Source organism: Oryzias latipes, chromosome 16 (genome assembly GCF_053564925.1).
Source record: "Oryzias latipes strain Hd-rR chromosome 16, Olatipes_Hd-rR_3.1".
NCBI classification, from domain to species: domain Eukaryota; kingdom Metazoa; phylum Chordata; class Actinopteri; order Beloniformes; family Adrianichthyidae; genus Oryzias; species Oryzias latipes.
In genome coordinates, this window is record NC_136252.1 from 5,981,604 (window position 1) to 6,004,311 (window position 22,708).

The 22,708-nt window shown below is 41.2% G+C and overlaps 1 protein-coding gene across 2 annotated transcripts in view; it reads left to right on the forward strand.

Moving 5' to 3' along the window:
- Positions 1–22,054, forward strand: part of me1 (malic enzyme 1, NADP(+)-dependent, cytosolic) — an 81,468-nt gene extending 59,414 nt beyond the window's left edge. For both annotated transcript variants that reach the window (XM_023964043.2, XM_078933393.1), the window contains exons 6-14: positions 9,829–9,932; positions 19,390–19,499; positions 20,176–20,273; positions 20,435–20,548; positions 20,704–20,809; positions 20,890–21,032; positions 21,107–21,280; positions 21,396–21,494; positions 21,572–22,054. In XM_023964043.2, coding sequence (XP_023819811.1) covers positions 9,829–9,932; positions 19,390–19,499; positions 20,176–20,273; positions 20,435–20,548; positions 20,704–20,809; positions 20,890–21,032; positions 21,107–21,280; positions 21,396–21,494; positions 21,572–21,739 — 1,116 coding nt within the window. In that variant the 3' untranslated portion in view covers positions 21,740–22,054. The remainder of the gene's footprint in view (positions 1–9,828; positions 9,933–19,389; positions 19,500–20,175; positions 20,274–20,434; positions 20,549–20,703; positions 20,810–20,889; positions 21,033–21,106; positions 21,281–21,395; positions 21,495–21,571) is intronic.
- The last annotated feature ends 654 nt before the right edge of the window (positions 22,055–22,708 follow it).

Here is a 22,708-nt window from a genome sequence, read left to right on the forward strand (position 1 = left end):
CAGTCAATCCACCCAAGTCAGGTGGGCTTTGGCTTATTTGTGTGAAAGCCAGTTTTCCCACTTTTAAACCAGAAAACGCCCTTTACATAAGTGAACTAAGCAATTCCACTGACAAACGCCAGTGGGGAAAGCACCTCTGTCCTCTGCCAGCTGTGTGAACAGCAGCCAGAGTCAAAGCTGTCACTGTTCACTGTACGCTGCTGCAGTCTTCATCCTACATGAACCAGAAAACTCACATATGATGGTCTTAACCCGGTTTTAACCTGGCTACTTTGGTGTGCACAAACTCCAGAACTCAGCAGAAGTGAGCAGGCAGCTCTGTTGCCAGTGTGTCTGACAGAACTCAGCTTCAAGTTCAGAGGCTGTCCTCCTTTTTCCAAAACAGTTTTCAGATAAGTTTAACTCCTTTCCAAGAAGATACTTCGGTGGATTAAAAGTAAGAGATGTTGCTGAGGTTTGATGGGTTTGCAAATCAAGATAGATCAAGATAGAAAGAAAAAACTTTGGACAGAAACCAGAGAGATGAAAAAAAATCTCCAGGCAATCGTTTATGTCCTAAGGTCACTTTGTATCTACTTTCATGCAGTTTATTAGCTGATTTCAGGAGTACCGGTATCTTGCATAAGAAGCATATTAATCCCAAACCGTTGATAAAAATAGGTCACATAGCCTTTGTTTTATATCTTTGTGGTTTTAATGTGTTTGGAATTGGATGAAATTTAAATGATCTCCCACTCTGACGAGGCATCAGCCCTGAGCCTTGGCCTCAGAGTGAGTTCAAATCATGTGTCACTGTGTTAAAATCTCTGTGATTCTCCTTATAGGGCCTGCAAAGCTTTTTTTGTATTTGTTTGAGACCTGTGTGTCAACCGATTCTGTCCTCCTTTCACACTATAGTGTATCCCAGATGCGCTTCATTACTGGTGCCACGGTTTAAAGGTGTTACTTATGATCAGTGTCTAGTATTTAAATGCAATCCACCAAAGATCAACCTAAACTAGATTAAACCCAGGAAACCATGCTGATATTTTTTATGGTGCTTAAGAGTTAAAATTTTCCTTTACAGATTAGACCATTTCTAAAAGACTATGCACACCCTGGTCCACCTTAAGAAAATGTTCATTTTGGGGCTTTGCTGAGAATATTGTTTTAATGATAAAATAAAAGATTTTGGCTCTCATTACCAATTTCTTGCAGCTTGTTTGTCTTCTATCAAATGGTTTGACAGATTGCGGATTTGGTCAGTTTGCTCTGAAATGAAGCACAAAAATGTTAATTCCCTTTTTTGCTCTTTTACCTTAAATCCCCTCTAGTTCAAATGTTCTTCTGTGAGAAAAGGTTTACAGTAAAAACATTAAATAATGAGTGGTTGCCTCATTCATCACCAAAACCGCAGACTTATTAAATTAATTTCTCATAAAGGTAGAATGCTTAACAGTTTTAAAATGAGAAATGTCTTCATTTTTAGACGGTTTGTTATCAACACCAAACATGAGAAATACTCCATCACATCTTGATACTGATATTTGCCAGGTTCTGCCCTGACACACATTTTCCTAACCTTCTGCAGAAATGACACATTCACTGAAATGAGAGAAGGATGTGTGATGATTATTATGCCTGCTGCATCTTAATCTGCAGACCCTGAAGGAATGATGGGGCAGAATGGGGGGGGGGGGGGGGGATGAAACACTGGCTAATTATTAAAATGACCCTTATTATGGGATTATATGTGCCCTTGAGTGGGTGAAGGGGTAGAGAGAGTGAAGCAGGCAGGAAGCCAAATAGTCCTGCAGACGGATCCCACGACCCAGACGTGCCTCTATACTTTTCTCCAAATTGTAGGTTCAACATTTTTGTCTGGATTAGATTGATTTCTCAACAGCTGCCATATCAGGAGAGGGGAGGTCAGAGCCAAAATCTCCATAGATTGTTTGTTTTTTCTTCTAAAACTAACTTACTCACATGTCTAGTTAAAACTTTTAATACTGAGAAAGGCCTGGAAAGACCTCAGACCTCTCAGTCCAGAAAAGCGCAGTGCTAGGAACAGCTAAGATACTGCAGGACCCTCAAGCTCCCAGGCCTCTGGTAGAGGACCCCAGCTTGGAGGAGAAAAGCACCTGCGGAGGGTGAGAGGGCCGTTTTGTTTGGACACACCTTCTCATTCAAAGAGTTTTCTTTATTTTCATGACTATGAAAATTGTAGAGTCACATTGGAGACATCAAAACTGTCAGGATACGAGGTGGACACAAAATGCAGGACACAGGATTTTCCAACGAAAACTCGAATTTAATTGTTAAGTTGCTCTTAAGCCAAAATATCCCAGTAACTCTGTGTACAATCTGGCAACAAGTGCAGGGGAGACGCAGACTATAACCATGAGGATTGATTAAACATTTACAAACAGGTGCGCACAGCAGGGAGGGCAGGTGAACACACTGAGGGAAGGTCAAGACAACTGAAATGAGAGGACATGTGAGATACGGGAAGTAACAAAATAAAAGCAGAACAAAAACCACCCTGGCTCCAATACCTCACAAAAACTATGGATTAACACACATGGAATTACAAAGAATCATTGCACACAGATTTAAAACAGCAAAAGCACTAGATTAATAAAAATAAAATGTGTTTTTAGTCTAGTGTATTTCTATGGACTTGGCTAAGACTCATTTTTCTTGAAATACTGCATCCATGCATCGTGGTATGGAGGTGATCAGCCTGTGGCTTTGCAGAGGTGTAATGGAAGCCCAGGCTTCTCTGACAGCTGCCTTCAGGTCAGGTGCATTTCCTTTTTCAATTTAACAATGATTTATAGATTTATTTCATCAAATTCAGGTAAGGCAAATTTGTTAACCATCGAGAACAGCAAACCAGTCTCTGACACAGATGTAGCCATTAAGTTAGTGAAGTACTAATGAAAAAGCAAAAACCCTCTAAAGCAGAGAGCAGCAAAATGCTCCAGAATTTCCCAGTAGATGTTGCATTGACTGTTGACTTCAGAAAACAGTGGACCATCACCACGAGATGAACTGGTGCCTAAGAGCATCACTGACTGCGGAACCCTCACACTGGAATTGAAGCGATTTGGATTTTGTGGCTCTTCAATCTTCCACCAGACTCTAGGACCAATATTTGCTTTAATCTGAAAAAGAGGACTTGGGACCATTAAGCAACAGTCCAGTTTTAATTGTCCTTCACGGAAGATGCTTCTGACGTCTCAGGAGTGGTTTGAAACAAGTACTGCAGCACTTTGAATGGAGTAACACTTGATGCTCTGATTTTAGCCTCAGTCCTCTCTAGACTGCAGTTTTACCTGATTCCACATCTTTTCCTGCCACATTTTGTCCTAAATACCACACATCTTGTTTAGTAACAACCTTTTTTAATGGCTTGTCTTTATTGTGAAGGGTTTTGATGAACATCATCTGGAAATCTGTCAAGTCAGCAAACTTATGTAGCTACTGAGAGACCATTTATGTTGTGGCACCATCAGTTTCCAACAGACTTTTTTTTACAATATTCTAATTTTCTGAAACACTGGATTTGGGGCTTGTATTACCTGTTAGTCATATTGTTTACTAGATTTAAGGCTAAAATAAATTAACACTTGATGTATTCCAATTTATGTTTTTTTGACTCCTCGTGAAATAACATTTTGACTTATTTAAATGATTGACAAAAAGTAATATTAAACTTGTTCTGACTTTTTGGGGACATATCTATTTTTATGATACAGAGAAAATCAAAAGTAATTTTATTTTTATTGATGCGGATGACATTAATAGTCAACATAAACAGATCATCATCAACAGGGATCCCATTTCAAGAGAAACTTGACTTTTTACAGTATAGCCAGACTGAAATTAAAAGAAATAAACAAATGAAACATCTGTGTAGAAGGCAAATGTTCTACTGAGGGAACTAAAATAGTCAAAATCTTTATGAAAGCACGTTTACAGACAAAACTGAAGACATAAAGCAAGAAGATGTTTCTGCTCCGACCATCTGGATCACAGTAACTACAAGGAGTGTGAGTCTCTTGCATACATGAACTTCACAGCCATGAGGATTAATGGATTTTTGAGAGGAAAGGGATTGTACAGAATAAAGACAGGTCCAGGTTACAGCAGACATGCAGTGACAGAAAGACAAGTCATGTCAGCAGTTCAGCACAGAGTCAATGAGGTCAGATAACTTGAGTTTGCTTAGGGGCTGATCTCTATGACCCAACGAAGTCATTGAGTCCATGTTTCCAAGTGAACCTCATGGCCTACAGAAAAATGAAGCTATTCCTGGAACATTTCTCCTCTTTCTCCTTGTATGTTCATCATTTCTTTGTGAAATGGCCACCAAAATCCCCCTCTGAGATGAGGCCCCTTCCTAAGGGATCATTTAAAAACGTATGCTTGTTTTGGTTGCTGTTGAACTTGGCCATTTTATAATCCACCAAAGATTCTCCAGCAGAAGGCTTGTAGCCCTGTAATGAATGCTACTTCAAATAAACCTTCTGAACTGTTCTTGGACATGGCAGACACTGGCTCTGCCATGGAAAGGTGGCTTCTTTGGGATCCAAATCGCACTCATCTCTGAGGAACCATTTAATTATGTGTGGAAATGAGGGCCGTCTGCTCCAGTGAGGCGTTTTATTGTTGCACAAAAGATCCAAAACCTTTAGAAGTTAAACATATTGGAGGTTAAGCTTGAAGTGATGTTGATTTACTCTCTGTTCATACTGTGTGGTAGCGCACCCCTCCAATGGCAATATTCGTTTGTGTGTCAAAACAAATTAGTGTTAACACCTTACTTACTTTTTAAGTGTGATTTTTTTTTTTTCAGACAACAAATTGAGAGTAAAGTCTTCTTATTAAACAGAGACTTTTACTCTGGAGAACGATTGATTGAGGACTCAGACTGAGCTCTTTTTTGCAAGGAGACGATTGAATTGCTGTTTTTTTTTGTACATTAGACCATAGAATAATTTACACCGTCTGACTAACTTCTGTAATTGTGTTCTGTTATTTCTCCTTTTTTTTCTTTACACTTCTTTCTTTTATTTCTTAGTCAAAATTCAGAAGTGCAGAAGACCCATAAAGATCCACACCTAGTTTGGGTTCTATTAAAAGTGTAATTGTGGCAAAAATGTAAAAACCAGCTGCTAATTTAAGTGCGTTTGTCTACTTTAAAAGTTTCGTTTTGTTTCACTTTATTTAAAATTACCACAGAGCTTCAGGGCCTTTATAAAAGAAAAGTAAAACAAATATGTGACAAAAAAGTTGTTCATTTATGAGGAAAAAAGTTGTACAATTATGAAAACAAAATCAACAATTTATAAGACCAAAGTCAGAAACGTGTTCTTCAAAAAGGTGCAATTTTACAAGACTTTTTCAAAAATGTAAATGTTACATTAAGCTTTTAAAATGTTTCGACAAGAACAATGAGATATTAGCAGTTTAATTTATGTTGCAGACATTTCAGAGCATTCGGATGGACACCACACTGATCAAGAACCTCCCATAACCCTTGTGCTATCTTAGTCACTTTAACATTGGGAGTTGGGTCATCTAGACCCACTAGACAGTGCTATGAACCTTTTTTCTTCAATGATTTGTGAACTTCACTGGTGTCCATGGATTACATGAAATCTTTCCACCTTCATCCACCTTTGTCATGGTAGGGAGAAGACGTCACTGTAAGGATCGGGTCATCTGGACCCCACAGATAGCACAAGGGTTAATCATCTTCACTTTTTTCGTAAATGTACAACTTTATTTTCATGAAATGACAACTTTCTTTTCAAAACGCCATGGCTTTTTCTTTATAAAATTATGATTTTTAACACAAATATATGTATATTTTTTCTTTTATGGCGGCCCTAATACGCTGTCGTAGCAGAGAGTAGAAATATTATGGCATTTACTATTTTAAAGGGATTAGTTTCTTTAATTAATCTTGCAGCTCAGTTTGTTATTGGACTACAGTGTGAACTAGATCGGCCTTTTTAAGGAGGACGTTGTGTTGTCATTTTTGGGTCTGCTTACCATCTGACTGTGAGTTAAGGTGGAGAAGAAGATGACATTTGACTTAGTGGTTTCTATAAAGACAGTTTAAAACATGTGCTCTTTAGGATGTGATGTCACTAAACCTGTGTGAAAGATGGAACTAGGCTGTGAAATTGCACACACATAGGAAGGCTGTTTTTAGGCTGTTTTGGACGGACATTTAAATAGCATTTAGATAGATTTAAATAGCATTTATCTATTGAATACAATGTTCTAAGATGTTTTTATTTTTTTGTGGTTTATAAAGTTAGCATTGGAGTTAAAGCATGAATTCTGTAACAGCTTTATAAACTGGTTCCTGATAGATCTTGTTTGATGGGAACTTTTGTCTCTTCTCTTCTGTTCTGACATTGTTCAAGTTCAAATTAAATACTTTTCTTTTTAGTTTAGCGGTTGAGAGATGAAAGTGTGTTATCTGCACTCTTTTGTTCTTGTTCATACGTGATTTTTAAAATAGGTTTTAACTGTAATTTATGTTTGTGTGCTTTTATATTGTCATTTTTCTGTAAAGCACTTCTTCTTTCTCTTTCGGCTTTTCCCATCAGGGGTCGCCACAGCGAATCATCCTTTTCCACCTCGCTCTATCATGAACATCTTCTACCCTAACGTTAGCCAACTTCATGTCCTCTGTTAAGACATCCATGTATCTCCTCTTTGGCCGTCCTCTTGCCCTCCTGCCAGGCAGCTCCATCTCCAACATCCTTCTACCAATATATCCACTATCCCTCCTCTGAACATGTCCAAACCATCTCAGTCTGGCTTCTCTGACTTTGTCGCTAACACAGGCAACATGAGCCGTCCCTCTGATGTACTCGTTCCTTATCCTGTCTAACCTGGTCACTCCTAAGGAGAACCTCAACATCTTCATCTCCGCTACCCTCCATATCAGCCTCTTGTCTCTGTCTCACTGCTACTGTCTCTAACCCATAGAGCAGAGCTGGTCTCACCACTGTCTTGTACACCTTTCCTTTGAGTCTTGCTGGCACTCTTCTGTCACACAACACTCCTGACACTTTCCTCCACCCGCTCCAACCTGCCTGCACTCGCCTCTTCACCTCTTTTCCACACTCCCCATCACACTGAACTGTTGACCCCAAGTACTTAAACTCCTGCACCTTCTTCACCTCAGCCCCCTGTAACCTAACGCTTCTACCTTGATCCCTCTCGTTCAGACACATGTATTCTGTCTTACTACGACTGACCTTCATGCCTCTTCTTTCCAGAGCAAACCTCCACCTCTCTAGCTGTTCCTCCACCTGCTCTCTACTCTCACTGCAAATTACGATGTCATCCGCAAACATCATTGTCCAGGGAGATTCCTGTCTTACCTCGTCTGTCAGCCTGTCCATCAGCATAGCAAACAAAAAAGGACTCAAAGCTGATCCTTGGTGTAGTCCCACCTCCACCTTGAACTCCTCTGTCTGACCTACAGCACATCTCACCACCGTCATACTTCTCTCATACATGTCCTGAACTACTCTGACATACTTCTCTGCCACTCCAGACGACCTCATACAGTACCACAGCTCCTCCCTCGGCACCCTGTCATACGCCTTCTCTAAATCTACGAACACACAATGCAGCTCCTTCTGACCTTCTCTGTACTTTTCCATCAACATTCTCAAAGCAAAAATGGCATCAGTGGTGCTCTTACGGGGCATGAAACCATACTGCTGCTCACAGATCTCCACCTCTTTCCTAAGCCTGGCTTCCACTACTCTTTCCCACAGCTTCATTGTGTGGCTCATCAACTTTATTCCTCTATAGTTGCTGCAGTTCTGCGTGTCACCCTTGTTCTTAAAGATCGGAACCAGAACGCTTCTCCTCCATTCCTCAGGCATCTTCTCACTCTCTAGAATCCTATTGAAAAAACTCGTTAGAAATTCCACTGCTGTCTCTCCTAAGCACTTCCATACCTCCACAGGTAGGTCATCAGGACCAACGGCCTTTCCGCTCTTCATCCTTTTCAGAGCCTTCCTAACCTCATCCTTTCCAATCTCTGCTACTTCCTGCTCCACAACAACCACATCTTCCTCCCTTCTTTCCCTGTCATTTTCCACGTTCATCAGCTCCTCAAAATACTCCTTCCATCTTTTCTGTACACTCTCCTGGGTTGTTAGCACCTTTCCGTCTCTGTCCTTAATCACCCTTATCTGTTGCACGTCCTTCCCATCTCTGTCTCTCTGTCTGGCTAGCCTGAACAAGTCCTTTTCTCCTTCCTTTGTGTCTAACCTGTCATATAGCTCATCGTAAGCTTTCTGTTTGGCCTTTGCCACCTCTCTCTTCACTCTACGCTGCGCTTCCTTGTACTCCTGTCTACCTTCCTCAGTCCTTTCTACATCCCACTTCCTTTTAGCCAACCTCTTCCTCTGGACGCATTCCTGTACTTCCTCATTCCACCACCAAGTCTCTTTACCGTCTTTCCTCTTTCCAGATGACAGACCTAGCACTTTCCTACCTGTTTCCCTGATAATCTCTGCTGTAGTTTCCCAGTCATCTGGAAGCTCATCCTGACCACCCAGGACCTGTCTCAACTTCTGCCTAAATTCCTCACAAGTTTCTTCATTCTGTAGCTTCCACCACTTGGTCTTCTTTTCTGTTTTCCCTCTCTTCTTCTTCCTGACCTCCAGAGTCATCTTACACACCAACATGCGGTGCTGTTTGGCTACACTCTCTCCTACCACCACTTTGCAGTCATTAACCTCTCTCAAATGACCTCGTCTACACAGGATGTAGTCCACCTGAGTACTCTTACCTCCACTTCTGTATGTCACTCTATGTTCCTCTCTCTTCTGGAAGTAAGTGTTGACTACAGCCATTTCCATCCTCTTCGCAAAGTCCACCACCATCTGTCCCTCCAGATTCCTTTCCTTCACACCAAACCTGCCCATCACCTCCTCATCACCTCTGTTGCCCTCACCAACATGCCCATTAAAGTCTGCTCCAATAACAACTCTCTCTCCTCTGGGGATACTCTCTATGACCTCATCCAACTCACTCCAGAATCTCTCCTTCACTTCTAACTCACAGCCAACCTGTGGCGCATACCCACTGACTACATTCACCATCACCCCTTCAATTTCTAACTTTAGGCTCATCATCCTGTCTGAGACTCTTTTCACCTCTAGAACACTGTTTACAAACTCCCCCTTCAGAATCACTCCTACCCCGTTTCTCTTCCTATCAACACCATGATAGAACAGTTTGTATCCTCCTCCAATACTACGTGCCTTGCTGCCCTTCCACCTTGTCTCCTGCACACACAGTACATCTACCTTCCTTCTCTCCATCATGTCTGCCAGCTCTCTGCCTTTCCCTGTCATTGTGCCAACGTTAAGAGTCCCTATTCTCAAACCTATGTTCCTGCCTTTTCCCTTCTCTCTCTGGCCACGGGCCCTTCTGCCTCCCCTCTTTCTTCGACCAACAGTAGTCAAATTTCCACCGACACCCTGTAGGTTAACAGCATCGGTGGCGGTCGTTGTTAACCCGGGCCTCGACCGATCCGGTATGTCAAAAGTGTTGTGGATGATTCGCATGGTTATTTTGGCAATTTTTACGCCGGATGCCCTTCCTGACGCAACCCTCTCTATTTATCCGGGCTTGGGACCGGCACAGAGGCAACTGGCTTGCAACCCCTGTGGCTAGATTATTTTTCTGTAAAGCACTTATGCTATAAAAATAAACCTGCCCTACCTCTGAGAGCTGAAGGGCTTCTACTCAGTACTGACCTTTTTTCTGTTCTTTTTGTTTGTTTTGTATTTGCAGGCCCTGTTGAAGGACCCCCTCTACCTTGGGTTAAGACACAAAAGAGTGCGAGGTCAGCCCTACGATGACCTGCTGGACGAGTTTATGAAAGCTGTGTCAGACAGGTGCATGGTCGCACTGACCTTTTGTTCCTCATATGCCTACCTGGGCGGCCGTGGTGCAGCGGTAGGGCGGTCGTCCCATGATCGTAAGGTTGCAGGTTCGATTCCCGCCTTGCACGCCCATGAGTCGAAGTGTCTTTGGGCAAGACACTGAACCCCACCTTGCCTCTGGTGGTAGGCAGGCGCCTGTGTTTGGCAGCGGAGCGACCACCAGTGTGTGACTGTGTGTGTGAATGTGTGTGTGACTGGGTGAATGGGTCTGTGACTGTAAAGCGCTTTGTCCTTGTAGGAAGAAAGGCGCTATATAAGTATACGCTATTTACCATTTACCATTTATCTACTTTAATCTGCCTGCTATTGTCATTTTGGTCACAGCAGCACTCTGAGCCCTTAAAGGAAAAATGTTAAGTGGTTTAGCAATGACAGTTTGTGCAATGAAGACAACATTTGAGCGATTCAGAAGTCTTGAAAAAGACTTACTGCTTATGTCATTTTACCACTTTGGCTTTTTTTTAATCTTAAATTAAGAATTTTGAGGACGATTCTTCTTCATAGCTAAAGATCAAAACATAGTGTTACAGTAATTCTTACAAAAAAAGAACAGAATCAGTTCAGTTTAGTTGTAGCTCCATGCATAAACAGCTTCTGATTTTAATGTATTCTCAGTCAAAAAGCATGAGTCAGCTCTGTGGGAACACATTTAGCACCTTCTCAAAGCAGTACCACTTGGTGGCTGCTGTAATTAAGGGTCATTACTGTGCAATCTGCATGTACAGGTGTGTTTGTCCACACACATTGTGTTGTTTCGGAGTGTGCGTTACCACAACAGGATGGGGGAAAAACCATTTTGGTGTGCAAAGCAATACACAGCTCTCTCTGACCCACAGACTCAACAGAAGCTTCCCGTGGCTGCTTGCACTCTCGCTGCTGCTTTCAGTAAGAGCTCAAATAAAGGGGTATGAATATCCAAACAAAAGATGACACAACAATGCCAGGATGGGGGATTAAATCCAGGCAGCTCTGGAGTGTCAATACAAAGCAAAAAAACAATGCATGAGACTGTGGCAAAGAAACTTTTCAACTCTCCATTTACTGGATGAAATAGTTGCAATAGTTGCTTAATGTCATCATGGTTAAATGTGCATTATTTTATTTGCTGCAAGAGAAAAACGGATGGAGTTACATTCCGTTTGGTTTTAGGGGGTTTTGCACTTTCACAAACTGCTTCCTGACTGAAACAGAATGGAAAACCACTGATCTTAAATGCTAACTTTTCTGTATCTGTGTGCCGTAGAGCCATCCCAACCACACACATACAGGCCTGCTTAAGCCTCATCCCAACTCACAGATAGACTGAAGCCTGGAGGGAGAAGCCTGGATCTAGGCCCTTCCAGCTGGCAACAGGAAGCCACGACTCTAATAACTGAGTAGCTTCCCAAAAACAGAACAGCACTGCTTTTTCCCCCATAGGAGCCAGATTGGCAGAAGATGAATAATTATGGGCTCAGAGATTTAAGGAATAATTACATCTCTGCAAGCAATATCCATGTTTAGTTTTTCTAAGAAACGTCACACAGACTAAAATACTTCACAGTGACTCATCTTGGAGAGGAGAAATCTGAAGGAATTTTAGGGAACACACTTAAAGTACATTTAAGAATAAGTACATTAAGAATTTGGTGTCATGTCAAAATCAAACTACTGTCCATCCCTCAGGTTTCTTGCCTTTTCTATCTTAAATTTTTTTTAAATCGTTTTTATTGTAAAAAAAAAAAAAAGATTTTTTATCAGGAAAACATATTAGTTCATTTGGACTTGACTCTCGTGTGTCTGTTGGATGAATGTCATCCTGGACTCTTCGACCTCAAGCTCTCATCTGCTCTCCAAACCAATCAGTTTGAACAGACTTTTTTGGGGACTTCCAATGGGTTAGTCAGAATGTTCCCTTCCTATTTAAGTCGAGCCGCCTGCAGCTGTACTTTAAAGCCTGAATCTTGTAACTGGAAAGATTACTTGTTTTAATGTTGCAATAACAATTATTTCAACAAGTTTATTTGTAGCAACACTAGTAAAAAAAACAAAAAACACCCCTGATCGTGTCTTAATCATTAAATTTGGCACAAGATTTAATTGGGAATGAGCTATAGCGATGTTTTAACGATTTAAAGAAGAAAACTACACTATTTTACCAAAAGTATTGGCTCACCTGAAGTACCATCCCATTCCCGACCCATGGAGGTCCATATGATGATGGTCCACCCCTTGCAGCTATTACAGCTTCAAATCTTCTGGGAAGGCTGTCCACAAGGTTCAGTAGTGTTTACAGGAATTTTTGACCATGCTTTGTAAAGCCCATTGGTGAGGTCACACACTGATATTGGTGGAGAAGGCCTGACTCTTAGTCTCCGCTCTAATTGATCCCAAAGGTGTTCTATGGGGTTCAGGTCAGGACTCTGTGCAGGTCAGTCAAGTTCATCACATCAGACTGTCATCCATGTCTGTATGGACCTTGCTTTGTGCTCTGCTGCATGGCCATGTTGGAAGAGGAAGGAACCCACTTGCACTTGGTGATGTGATGTGCTTGGATGCAGCTTCTCGGCCATGGAAACCCATTCCATGAAGCTGTCTGCGTGCTGTACTTGAGCTGATCTGAAGGTCACATGAAGTCTGGAGCTCTGTAGCAATTGACTGCACAGAAAGTCTGTAACCTCCTTGCACCGTGTGCTTCAGCATCTACTGACCCCTCTCCATCAGTTTATGTGGTCTACCACTTTGTGGCTGAGTTGCTGTTGTTCCCGAACTCTTCCATTTTGTTCTGATAGAGCTGATAGTTCCCTGGAATATTTAGGACTGAGGAGATTTTACCACTGGATTTGTTAGACAGGTGGCATCCTATGCCAGAGCTCTTCGTTGCAGATGGTGTCCGGCCAGTTGATCTTGAGAATTTGATAAAATTCTCATGATTTGAAGAAATTAATAAAATTCTGTAACCTCTTGTTCTCCAAATGCGTATAAAACTACGTTTTAATGCTGATCAGGCCATTTTCTGAGATTTACTTTCCAGCTTTTATTCTGAAATCTGCTCCACCTCTTGGGTTCTGACAGGTTGTTAAGGACCTGACAGAAAATGGTGTTTGAAAATCTAAGGAGCGCCATCGACTGGACGGCTGTGCTCCAAGTACACAGCTGATGAATGAATGGAGGGGTCAACAGACGCAGAACAAGCCTTTATTTAATGACAGCTGGGGATTTGACAAATAATGTGTGCTGAGAGATGCTGACTCTCTGGAGAGTGAGAGTGGGGCCAGGGATTTATGAAGGCCTCCACCACAAAGCCCTGCAGGGAAAGAGGTGTGTGCACACAGCTGTGTACCCTTGTCTTTGACCTTTGTTGTGATCCTTTCTGGCTCTCTGTTGCTGTCATGAGTGAAACTAATGAATCAGTTTGAACCCCCTGTCTGTTGTGATCTCTCTTGTCAGCAGAACTCGAATCCACATTACCCTGTGCTTCCTCTAATCCGAAAAAAACAGGATCCATTGTGGTCTAAGATGAAACCACGCTGTTTCCTGAGAATTCTGGTCAACCTGCAGAACAAACGTTGGAGTTATGCTTCACAGTGAACATCACAGAGGTCCTAAGCCACGGACACACAGAGCATGTGTCGCATGTTCAAGAACAAGCAAAACGCACATATATGTGGTTTTTTGTGAGGTTACATGGAATTGTAATGTTAAAAAACTGAAGGGAAAAAGAACTACCAGGGTAAAATCTCAACTAATTTAGTTGAAAATTATTACTAAAAATTAACATCACTTTTATTACAAGACTTTTAGAAAAAACAGCTGCAACTTCCAGCTTTTTCTGCCACAATTATCACAAAAATGCACGTGATATTGCAGAGGGACTGTAGATCAGTACAGACAATAGAGTTTCTCCTTTTTTCAATTTTTGGATGCTGGTGTGCCGCGGGATTTTTGTCAAGGATAAAGTGTGCCTTGGCTCAAAAATATAGAAAAACACTGCAACAGGGGACATTTAGGGACAACGAGGCTGTTGCTGGTGAGGGGAGCCTTGCTGCCTCAAATCCCTGATTTGTCCAACGAGCGTGGAGATTTAGCATGGTCAGCTCACTCCGAAAATTTGTCGGTAGAGATTCATTCGCCCGCATGCTGAATTCCTCTGCTCAGCGCAGCATGAAGAGCTATGCAAGGCTACCCATTCAGAGGTACTGATCCGGAGACCGTGTCTGCAGGAAAACAGGGGGGAGCTTTGACAACACCAAAGGGCTTTTCTCCAAGTTAAAAATGCATTACATGCTTACCTGTACGTGACGGATGGATGGGACCGCTTTCATGTTTTCCACGTGTTTCTAAGGAAGAAACTCTCAGTATGGTTTGAATCAAATCTCACCATTTTACTGGAGGTGTCACATACTACTTTAAGACTCCCTCCAATCATTTTTGATCTGTTTTAAAGTGTTCTCTAAGGTCTTTTGATTTTGATTATGCCATTTTTAACCAAAATCAAAAAACCTGTTTTGTTTTTTAGGGTATAGTTCCTGCACAGCGGCAGTAGCCACTGAATTGTGGATGGAACTGTTGGCACAGAGTAAGCTTTGCCCCACTTCCCATCACCCATCTGTTTACACGCTCTCCCACTAGCTTACAGCTCCTAAAACACCCAAACTAATATTACAGGTGCAATGAAAATCATAAGTATTTGAGCTATGGTACAAGGTGTGAGTTCTGATACAATCACACTGAAGTAACATGTCTTCATTGCTGTAACTTAAAAGACTGGATTTCACATAATGAGGGAAATGCTGGATGTCTTTTTATTTCTTCTTATAGGTTCACTCCCTTTGAGGCTCATTAGAACGATCTCCTTAATGGCCAGACAGGAATTCAGAATCCATATGTCCAGAACATTTTTGATTTGGATTTTTGATTTGAAATAGTTTATTTCAAACAGTCAAAGCAAGAATAATCCCAAAACAATCAGCATATATACATTCATACATAGACATATCAAACTTACAATAATTAGACATTAAATCGAAGGTAACTTGAAAGGGAGTGGAAGGAAGTAAACTGTATAATCCCGCCCCTGCTCCACCGTAACCATTTTTATTACATGATTTATCATTATCCAGTAAATAACTTTTATCAGACAGAATTAAGAATTCTTAAGTATCAATAAACACATGACACAGATGTATTACTTAATTCTTATGTAAAAATAGACATGTGTACCTGCACATGACACTCGTATAACTGAATGAGACCAGAACTGAAGCCAACCTCAGAAAGTTTTCTCCTTCTGGAGTCATGAAAAGCCACATGTTCATGCTCTGTCCGCAAACCGTCATTTGATTAGATAAAAGGGGAGCATTAGTCGTCTTCTGAGGAGAAGGGAATTCATTTGTCGCTAAACTTAGCATTTTCCTGTATCTACGGCATTCACTCTACTATTCCTTTGAGCTGTCCTGCATTCCTTTACCTAAAGAAGAAGCTAAGGACCGATGCCGACAGTTTTTTTCCTTCTCTTGGATACGTTTAATAAACGTAAAGGAACTATAGAAAAAATAAAAGCTGATGTATCAGATTTGACCACAGGCTGTGGTTTGATCATGTCAAACAGGTGGAAAGTCCTTTTCCTTCCTGTTCTGACAGTTTTCCCACAAAGTACATCTCACTCTAGACCTCTTTGAGCAGATGCTGTTGACAAAACTCCAGAGGAAGAGATGGAAACAGATCTCTGGTAAATCCAGATGTCAGTCATAAAGTGTCTGTCTTCTAAATGACATGATCCAAACATGAAACAAAGTCCCTGGTTTCTGGATTCAAAGAAAGTCTCAGATCCTAGTACTAATCAACTATTTTTGTCAATAAAATTAGCCATTTTTAACATTCTGTTTAAGTGGATTAAGTGTGTTTTTCATATACATTTTTTTCACTTACTGTATGTACATTACTCAGTACAGTATCATTTATCTTCTGTCTATATTTTTAGATTAACTATTGACACCTAAAGGTAACTTCAAATTATGGATTCTAAGTGTAAAGAAATAACGTGCAGCATATTAATTAGGCTCATGGTCATTCAAACAAAAGCACATTTCCTAGAACAGTGAAAATGCCAGGTTTAGATTTCCTCCAATGATTACACACGAATGCAGAATTTTACATTTTCCTCATTACCTACCGTGTGATTGAAGACTTTTCCTCCTTTTCAACACAAATGTATTTTTTTTAAGGTGTGCTCATACTTGGTATGCATTACTCGCCATGTCTCTGAAGAGCAATCCCAGTTTTACTTGACAGAAAGGTGACAGAGGCTTCAGTTTTAGGAAAGCATGCAGCGTGTTATTGAAACATGGCTTTATCTTTATTTGTGTGAGCTTTACAACAACATTCCTTGCACAGGTAGAAGAGTTTCTTTTGTTCAGCACCTTAACCCCAGATAACACACAGTTCATGACCTTTAGAGGCCCATCTGCAGTCAGTCAGATGCATGCTGATGTTTGTCAGCTGCTTTCTGCACGCTGCATCCACCTGCAACAAATGAAGGAATCCAAACTGTCAAGACTATTGGTTTCTCATTAAAACATTCATTTAACATAAATTCCTCATTCATGCTGTCATTTATTCCAGTAATTCTTGTTACTGAAACACCATTTTTATCATCAACGGTTTCACTCTTTATACCTCTTAGTCAACAGCAAATGGAGGAAACTTGACTTCCATTTTGGTATAACATATGTGTTATCTTAGATGACCCCACCCTTACATTGACGTGTTCTCCCTACCATGACAAAGGTGGATAAAGGTGGAAAGATTTCATGTAATCCATGGACACCAGTGAAGATCACAAATCATTGAAGAAAAAAGGTTCAGAGCACTGTCTAGTGGGTCTAGATGACCCAACTCCCAACGTTAAAGTGCCTAGGATAGCACAAGGGTTAACGGGAGATGATCTGGTGCGTTAAAGCTTTTAGAGTAGAAGCAGTGTTTGGAGGTAAACAAATGTAGGTGTGTTCTGCAGAACCATCAGTTGTTTGTATCATGAGAGCTCTAAACAAAAGTGCTGGAACCGGCTGGAAAGGAGGAGGCTGCTTTATTTGTGTCACAGACTGAAAGTGTGTACACTATACCCAAAGAAAATGCTGTAAAAACCTCCCCTGATCAGGAATGTCTCAGAGACAGCCATTAAAAGATCTTCATTTTCATAAAATCTGCAACTTTCATTTTATAGCCTGTTTTAAAGAAGTTGTTTTCTTTTTGTAAATTTATTGTGAAGATGTGCTGGCTTGGTGGGAGTCTGAATATTGGTAAGGCGTGCTCCAGTTTACTGCTCTCTTTTGGCTTCCTTATCCGTGCAGACTCTTGGTGCATCACTGCTGCTCATTCCCTGATGGAAAACACATTTTTTTCCTCGACACGTCTCTAGTAGTGTGTCGTCAGGTTGTCAGAGCATCCGTTTCATGCTGTGCATCGCAGTAAAGGGATCCAGTGAGAAACACTCTCACATCAAGACCCCAAGATTTATGACTCTCAAAAGTTTGCAGAAAAATCCACTAAAAAACAAGGAAACTGCTTTGTTTTGTTGGAGTTAAGGTTAAGTTTTCTTATTAAACACGAGGTGGGGTTTTATAAAAAGTCTGAGATGAAACTAAGTTTTAAAAGTTACAGGGCAATAACTGAAGCAGGAAAATGTACTTTCTCAATGAAAACTAAAGTGATTAGGAAGGAGCTAAAAGCAAAGACCTCACAAATGTTGGGAGCTAATCCTGCAGTTTATTTTCCTATAATTTCCTCTGTCTGTCGTTCTGTCTGTCTCTAACAACACTTTTATTGTTTTAAATCCAGGTTTCAGACAAACTCAGCCAGTCTTCCTAACATGTAAAACTACAAGACGAGCATTAAATGATACAGAGTCACATCTAACTCACAAGCTTGCGTATAAAAGTTTGAATAAAAGTTTTACGATGGTAGCCATTCCCTCATTTACAGTTTATGACCCTATTGGATATTAGTTTAAGGTGAGAAGTGATGTTTCCTCTAACAGATAAGAATCTGAATGTTTTTTGCACAAAATCCATTAAAATCCTGTATTGTGTGCTCTGTCCACAAACATAAACCACATGCAATGAAATTCTGTCATTTTTTTTATTGCAAAAGTTGGCTGCATTGCTGGGTCACTTCATTAATTGTGGATGTAATTATTCTGAAAAGGCGTGGAGGCATTTACGTCGCCTTTTTAAGTGAGGCTGGTTACCATGGCAACAACAAAACCCAAAAGAGGAACATGTGTGAAAGGGAGCACGCATTTTGACACAAATAAGCACAAATCCTACGATTTTTCAGACAGAATTCTGGTTATTTTTGAGAAAGGTCTGTTGTAAGACATAGTTGTTAATAAAATAACTCAACTTTAAATATATTGCATCTGCAACAGTTGATGGGGATACTGCACATAAATAATACATCAGGTATTGTAATGTCACACCATCTTCACAAGAAGACCATTTGTTATGGTATGTGTACATTTAACGAGTTCCTATCTAATTTAAATTTAATCCTGGTAAACTGAAAAACTTGTCAAACTTTTCCATTTGCCACAAAAATCTGTTGCCATCTGTTTGGTATTTTAGTTTTTTGAGTTTTAAAGTCGCAAACAAAAGAGGGTGGCATTAAAGATTCAAAAACACAAAAATGTTATTTTAGATACTTCAAATTACAGATAGCAAACAGAAAGACTTTATTTTGGACAGTCGTTGCAAGAAACTGTGAAAATATGTTGCTTTTTTTCCGGGTTACCAGTGCTGCTTCTGTTTCCTGCAGTTGAAAATGTATTTCTCATCACAACATCAGTTGTTCTGCAAAAATCCAGCAGATTCCTGAGCAAAAAGATGCATCTGTTGAACGGCTTGGAAACCTGGAATTCCTTTTTTGTTGCCTCTAAATCTCATTTGCAGACTTGTAATTCTGGCTGTGTGGGCTGAAAGGCCCTGACCCTGCTCTGCATTGACCGTGTGTGAAAGGTGGTGAAATAGCAACTTGTAAAACTAAAAACTGCTGCTGGGGGGGTTTAACTGTGTTTCTTTTCTGTAAATATGTTGTTTGTGTAATTCTGTCCCCTTGTTAAATGTTAAATGACCTTCCTTGTTGACACTTGTCACAAGGTCAAAGTTTGGAAAACAGGTGCCCATTTGGTCAAAGTGACAAAAATCAGAAGCTTTAACTGCCTTTTAAAATGCAGACCACAATAGAGGAAGGATGTCCCACTGCTGCAGATAGTCAAAAGGCTGAAAGGAATGCACTTTTTTAATGTGTTGAGGGGACAACACCCCCTTTCTTCTTGTCCTGTGCTGGGTTGTGTAGGAAGACAGCACCCCCTTGTGGACAGAGTAGTGCACAGGGGGGCTCATGCGCTTTAACTGCTGCCCTTCTTTTTCAGATACGGTATGGACTGTCTGATTCAGTTTGAGGACTTTGCAAATGTTAACGCCTTCCGCCTGCTGAGCAAGTACCGCAACAAGTACTGCACGTTCAACGACGACATCCAAGGTATCAGAAGAGACCCGTTCGGGTTGAGGGATCGCCTGGTTAAAATCGTTTTTCTCTGACTGCAGGTCAACCTGATGTGAGAGATAAAATAGGATGAATGGAGAAATCTAAAGCGTCGACCCTAAAAAGTCTGGGCAAAATGTAAAATCATTTCTAAATCATGTAGCTGGCGACCGGTTCACGGTGCACCTTGCTTTCTTCAAACAGTAGCTGGGTTGGCTCCAGCAGCCCAATGACCCTAAAAGGGACTCAGCGGGTTCTGAAGATAGATAGATAGATAGATAGATAGATAGATAGATAGATAGATAGATAGATAGATAGATAGATAGATAGATAGATAGATAGATAGATAGATAGATAGATAGATAGATAGATAGATAGATAGATAGATAGATAGATAGATAGATAGATAGATAGATAGATAGATAGATAGATAGATAGATAGATAGATAGATAGATCTTATTCAAAACCATGCACATTTTTAAATGACATCAAATATATCAGAATGTTTTGTTCCAAAAACTATTAACAAATATTTTATTTTGATGAGTCAATCAGCCATATACTTCCTGAAATCTCTCCTTCATTACTCTTGTCTGTACAGCAGTCACATCCATGTTGCACAGCTGTGAACTGTCTGAGTTTGTTAACTCTGCTGTTGCTCTGTGTGTGCAGGCACTGCTGCAGTAGCAGTAGCTGGACTTTTGGCTGCTCTCCGCATCACCAAAAGCAAGATGTGTGACCATACCATTGTGTTCCAAGGAGCAGGAGAGGTATGGCTCCTGTTTGAGGAAATGCTGCAGCATTTTTCAGAAGAAATAAGTTCCTTAGAAAAGCTTTTTCTGCTCGATTTGTTTGGGGGACTTTTCTGTTCCTTTATAGCTAGGAATCCGAAATGGGATCAGAAGTTGATCCTCTTTGATCTTGCTTCCAGGCAGCGATGGGGATTGCTGAGCTGATCACCATGTCCATGGAGAAGGAGGGACTCTCCAAGGAGGAGAGTTTGAAGAAAATCTGGATGGTTGATTCCAAGGGTCTCATTGTGAAGGTGTGGTTGTTATTCTGAAAACTGTGAACATGCAGGCATAAACAGATTATCCCATGTTGAAAAAAAGAGTGGCGCTGTAGTAGAGCAGACACCCCTTCGAACATATCTGTGCTTCACTGATGTTTGCGTCTCTTTAACTGGCCTTTTCACCACAGGGCCGAGACCACCTGACCCACGAGAAGGAGAGGTTCGCTCACAGTCATTCGCAGATGAAAAATCTTGAGGATGTGGTCAGAGAACTGAGACCCACAGCCATCATTGGTAAGTCATCAGTCAAAAGAAAGGATGAGCTTCAGGTGCTCCATGAAACGGAGGCCTTATCTGCTCGTCTTCCTTGTCAGGAGTGGCAGCAGTGCCTGGAGCCTTCTCTGAGCAGATCATCAAGGACATGGCCTCCTTTAACGAACGCCCCATCATCTTTGCACTGAGCAACCCCACCAGCAAGGCTGAATGCACCGCTGAGCAGTGCTACACGCTGACAGAGGTGTTCACACAGATGCTAGACCGCTGACTTTTCTGTGACCAAAGCATGACTTGCTCAACCTCTCCGCCTTGCAGGGTCGTGCCATCTTTGCCAGCGGCAGCCCGTTTGACCCCGTCACCCTGCCCGATGGGAAGACATTATACCCCGGCCAGGGCAACAATGCTTACATCTTTCCTGGGGTGGGCTTAAGTGTCACTGCTTGTGCAATTCGACACATTACAGAGGAGATCTTCTTGACAGCAGCAGAGGTGCAGCACTCTCATCTTTCATTTTTCCTCTATCCTCCCTCTTTTTCCAACATCTCTGATGTTGTCTTTTGTCTGGAGCGTCTTCCATTAAGAAGGGCTGTTTTGGGTTTGACAGGCTCTGGCTCACATGGTGACGGAGAGAGACCTGGCAGAGGGAAGACTATATCCTCCCCTCAGCTCCATCAGAGATGTGTCTCTTAAACTCGCCGCCAAAGTAAGAGCTGTTTGTCAGTCCTGCTTCAGCGTGACTCGGTGACAGAGCCGCCATTTCTAAAGCACACTGTCTTACAGATCATAGAGTACGCCTACAAGCACAACATAGCCAGCCTTCGCCCAGAGCCCTCCGACAAGGACGCCTTTGTTCGCTCTCTGTGTTTCAATACCGCCTACGACGACTTTACGGTGGACACGTACCACTGGCCGGAGGACTGCATGGCTGTGCAGTCATGTAAACTGTAATAAAAATGCAAATTAACAGCAGCTGTGCAATGTCATCACGAAATCAGATGTTGGAGTTACAGAAATATTCCATCTTTTTTTAAAAGCTGCATCAAAATAAATGGTAATCAAACTTAGGCAGAGTCCTCTCCTGTTGGGGGATGTTGTTATGATGCTCAAAAGTGATCTGCCTCTTCCCCAGGAAACGGTTTGAAATATTGCACAAAACATCTGGGAAAATGCTAATTTTTTAATTTTATTTTGAATTAACTATGTGCCTGGTGGCCATTTCAGCCAAAAGCCTTTTTGTAAAAATAAAAACGGTTTTGGTTAAAAGCTTTGAGTCTCACGTCTGACTGTTGGAATAAAAGATTTTTGGTTAAACTTGAGTACAAATAAATATTTTTAGAGGAATTTTCTGACAATTAAAGGAGGAATAAATAGTTTCATTTTCCAGTCATTTCATTTGCATCAGTAACTTTTTGTGCAAGGTTTTCTTTAAATATTGTGCAGAACTAAAAATGCTGATTTCAGTACATGTAATATGATGTTGTAGCGCCATCCAGAGGACACAATTTATAACAAAAACAGCTGTCTTGAAAGATTTTGTGAAACAAAATGTGATAGACAGTCACAAACAGAAATTTTCAGAAAACTGACACAAAAAAAAGAAAACCACACAGAGTTGATCATTTGTGTGGGACCCAGCAGTTCATGCATGTGTTTCTATGTTATAGTTAAACTGAGAAGGATTTGTTATTGATTAATCAATCAATAACTTGCCAGACAGGCAGTACTAGAGACTTTGGGTGGCCCACTGTCCATGCCAGTCTGAAGTCAATAGATGTATTGAGTAAATAGACCTGTCAGTGTCCAATGTGGAGCGTCCCACCCGGGGCAAGAGACCGAAAGACACCCATTTGTTTCTCCCTTTTTCCTTTTGCCCCCCACCCCTTTAAAAACCCCTAATCAGCCCTGGGCAACCACTGC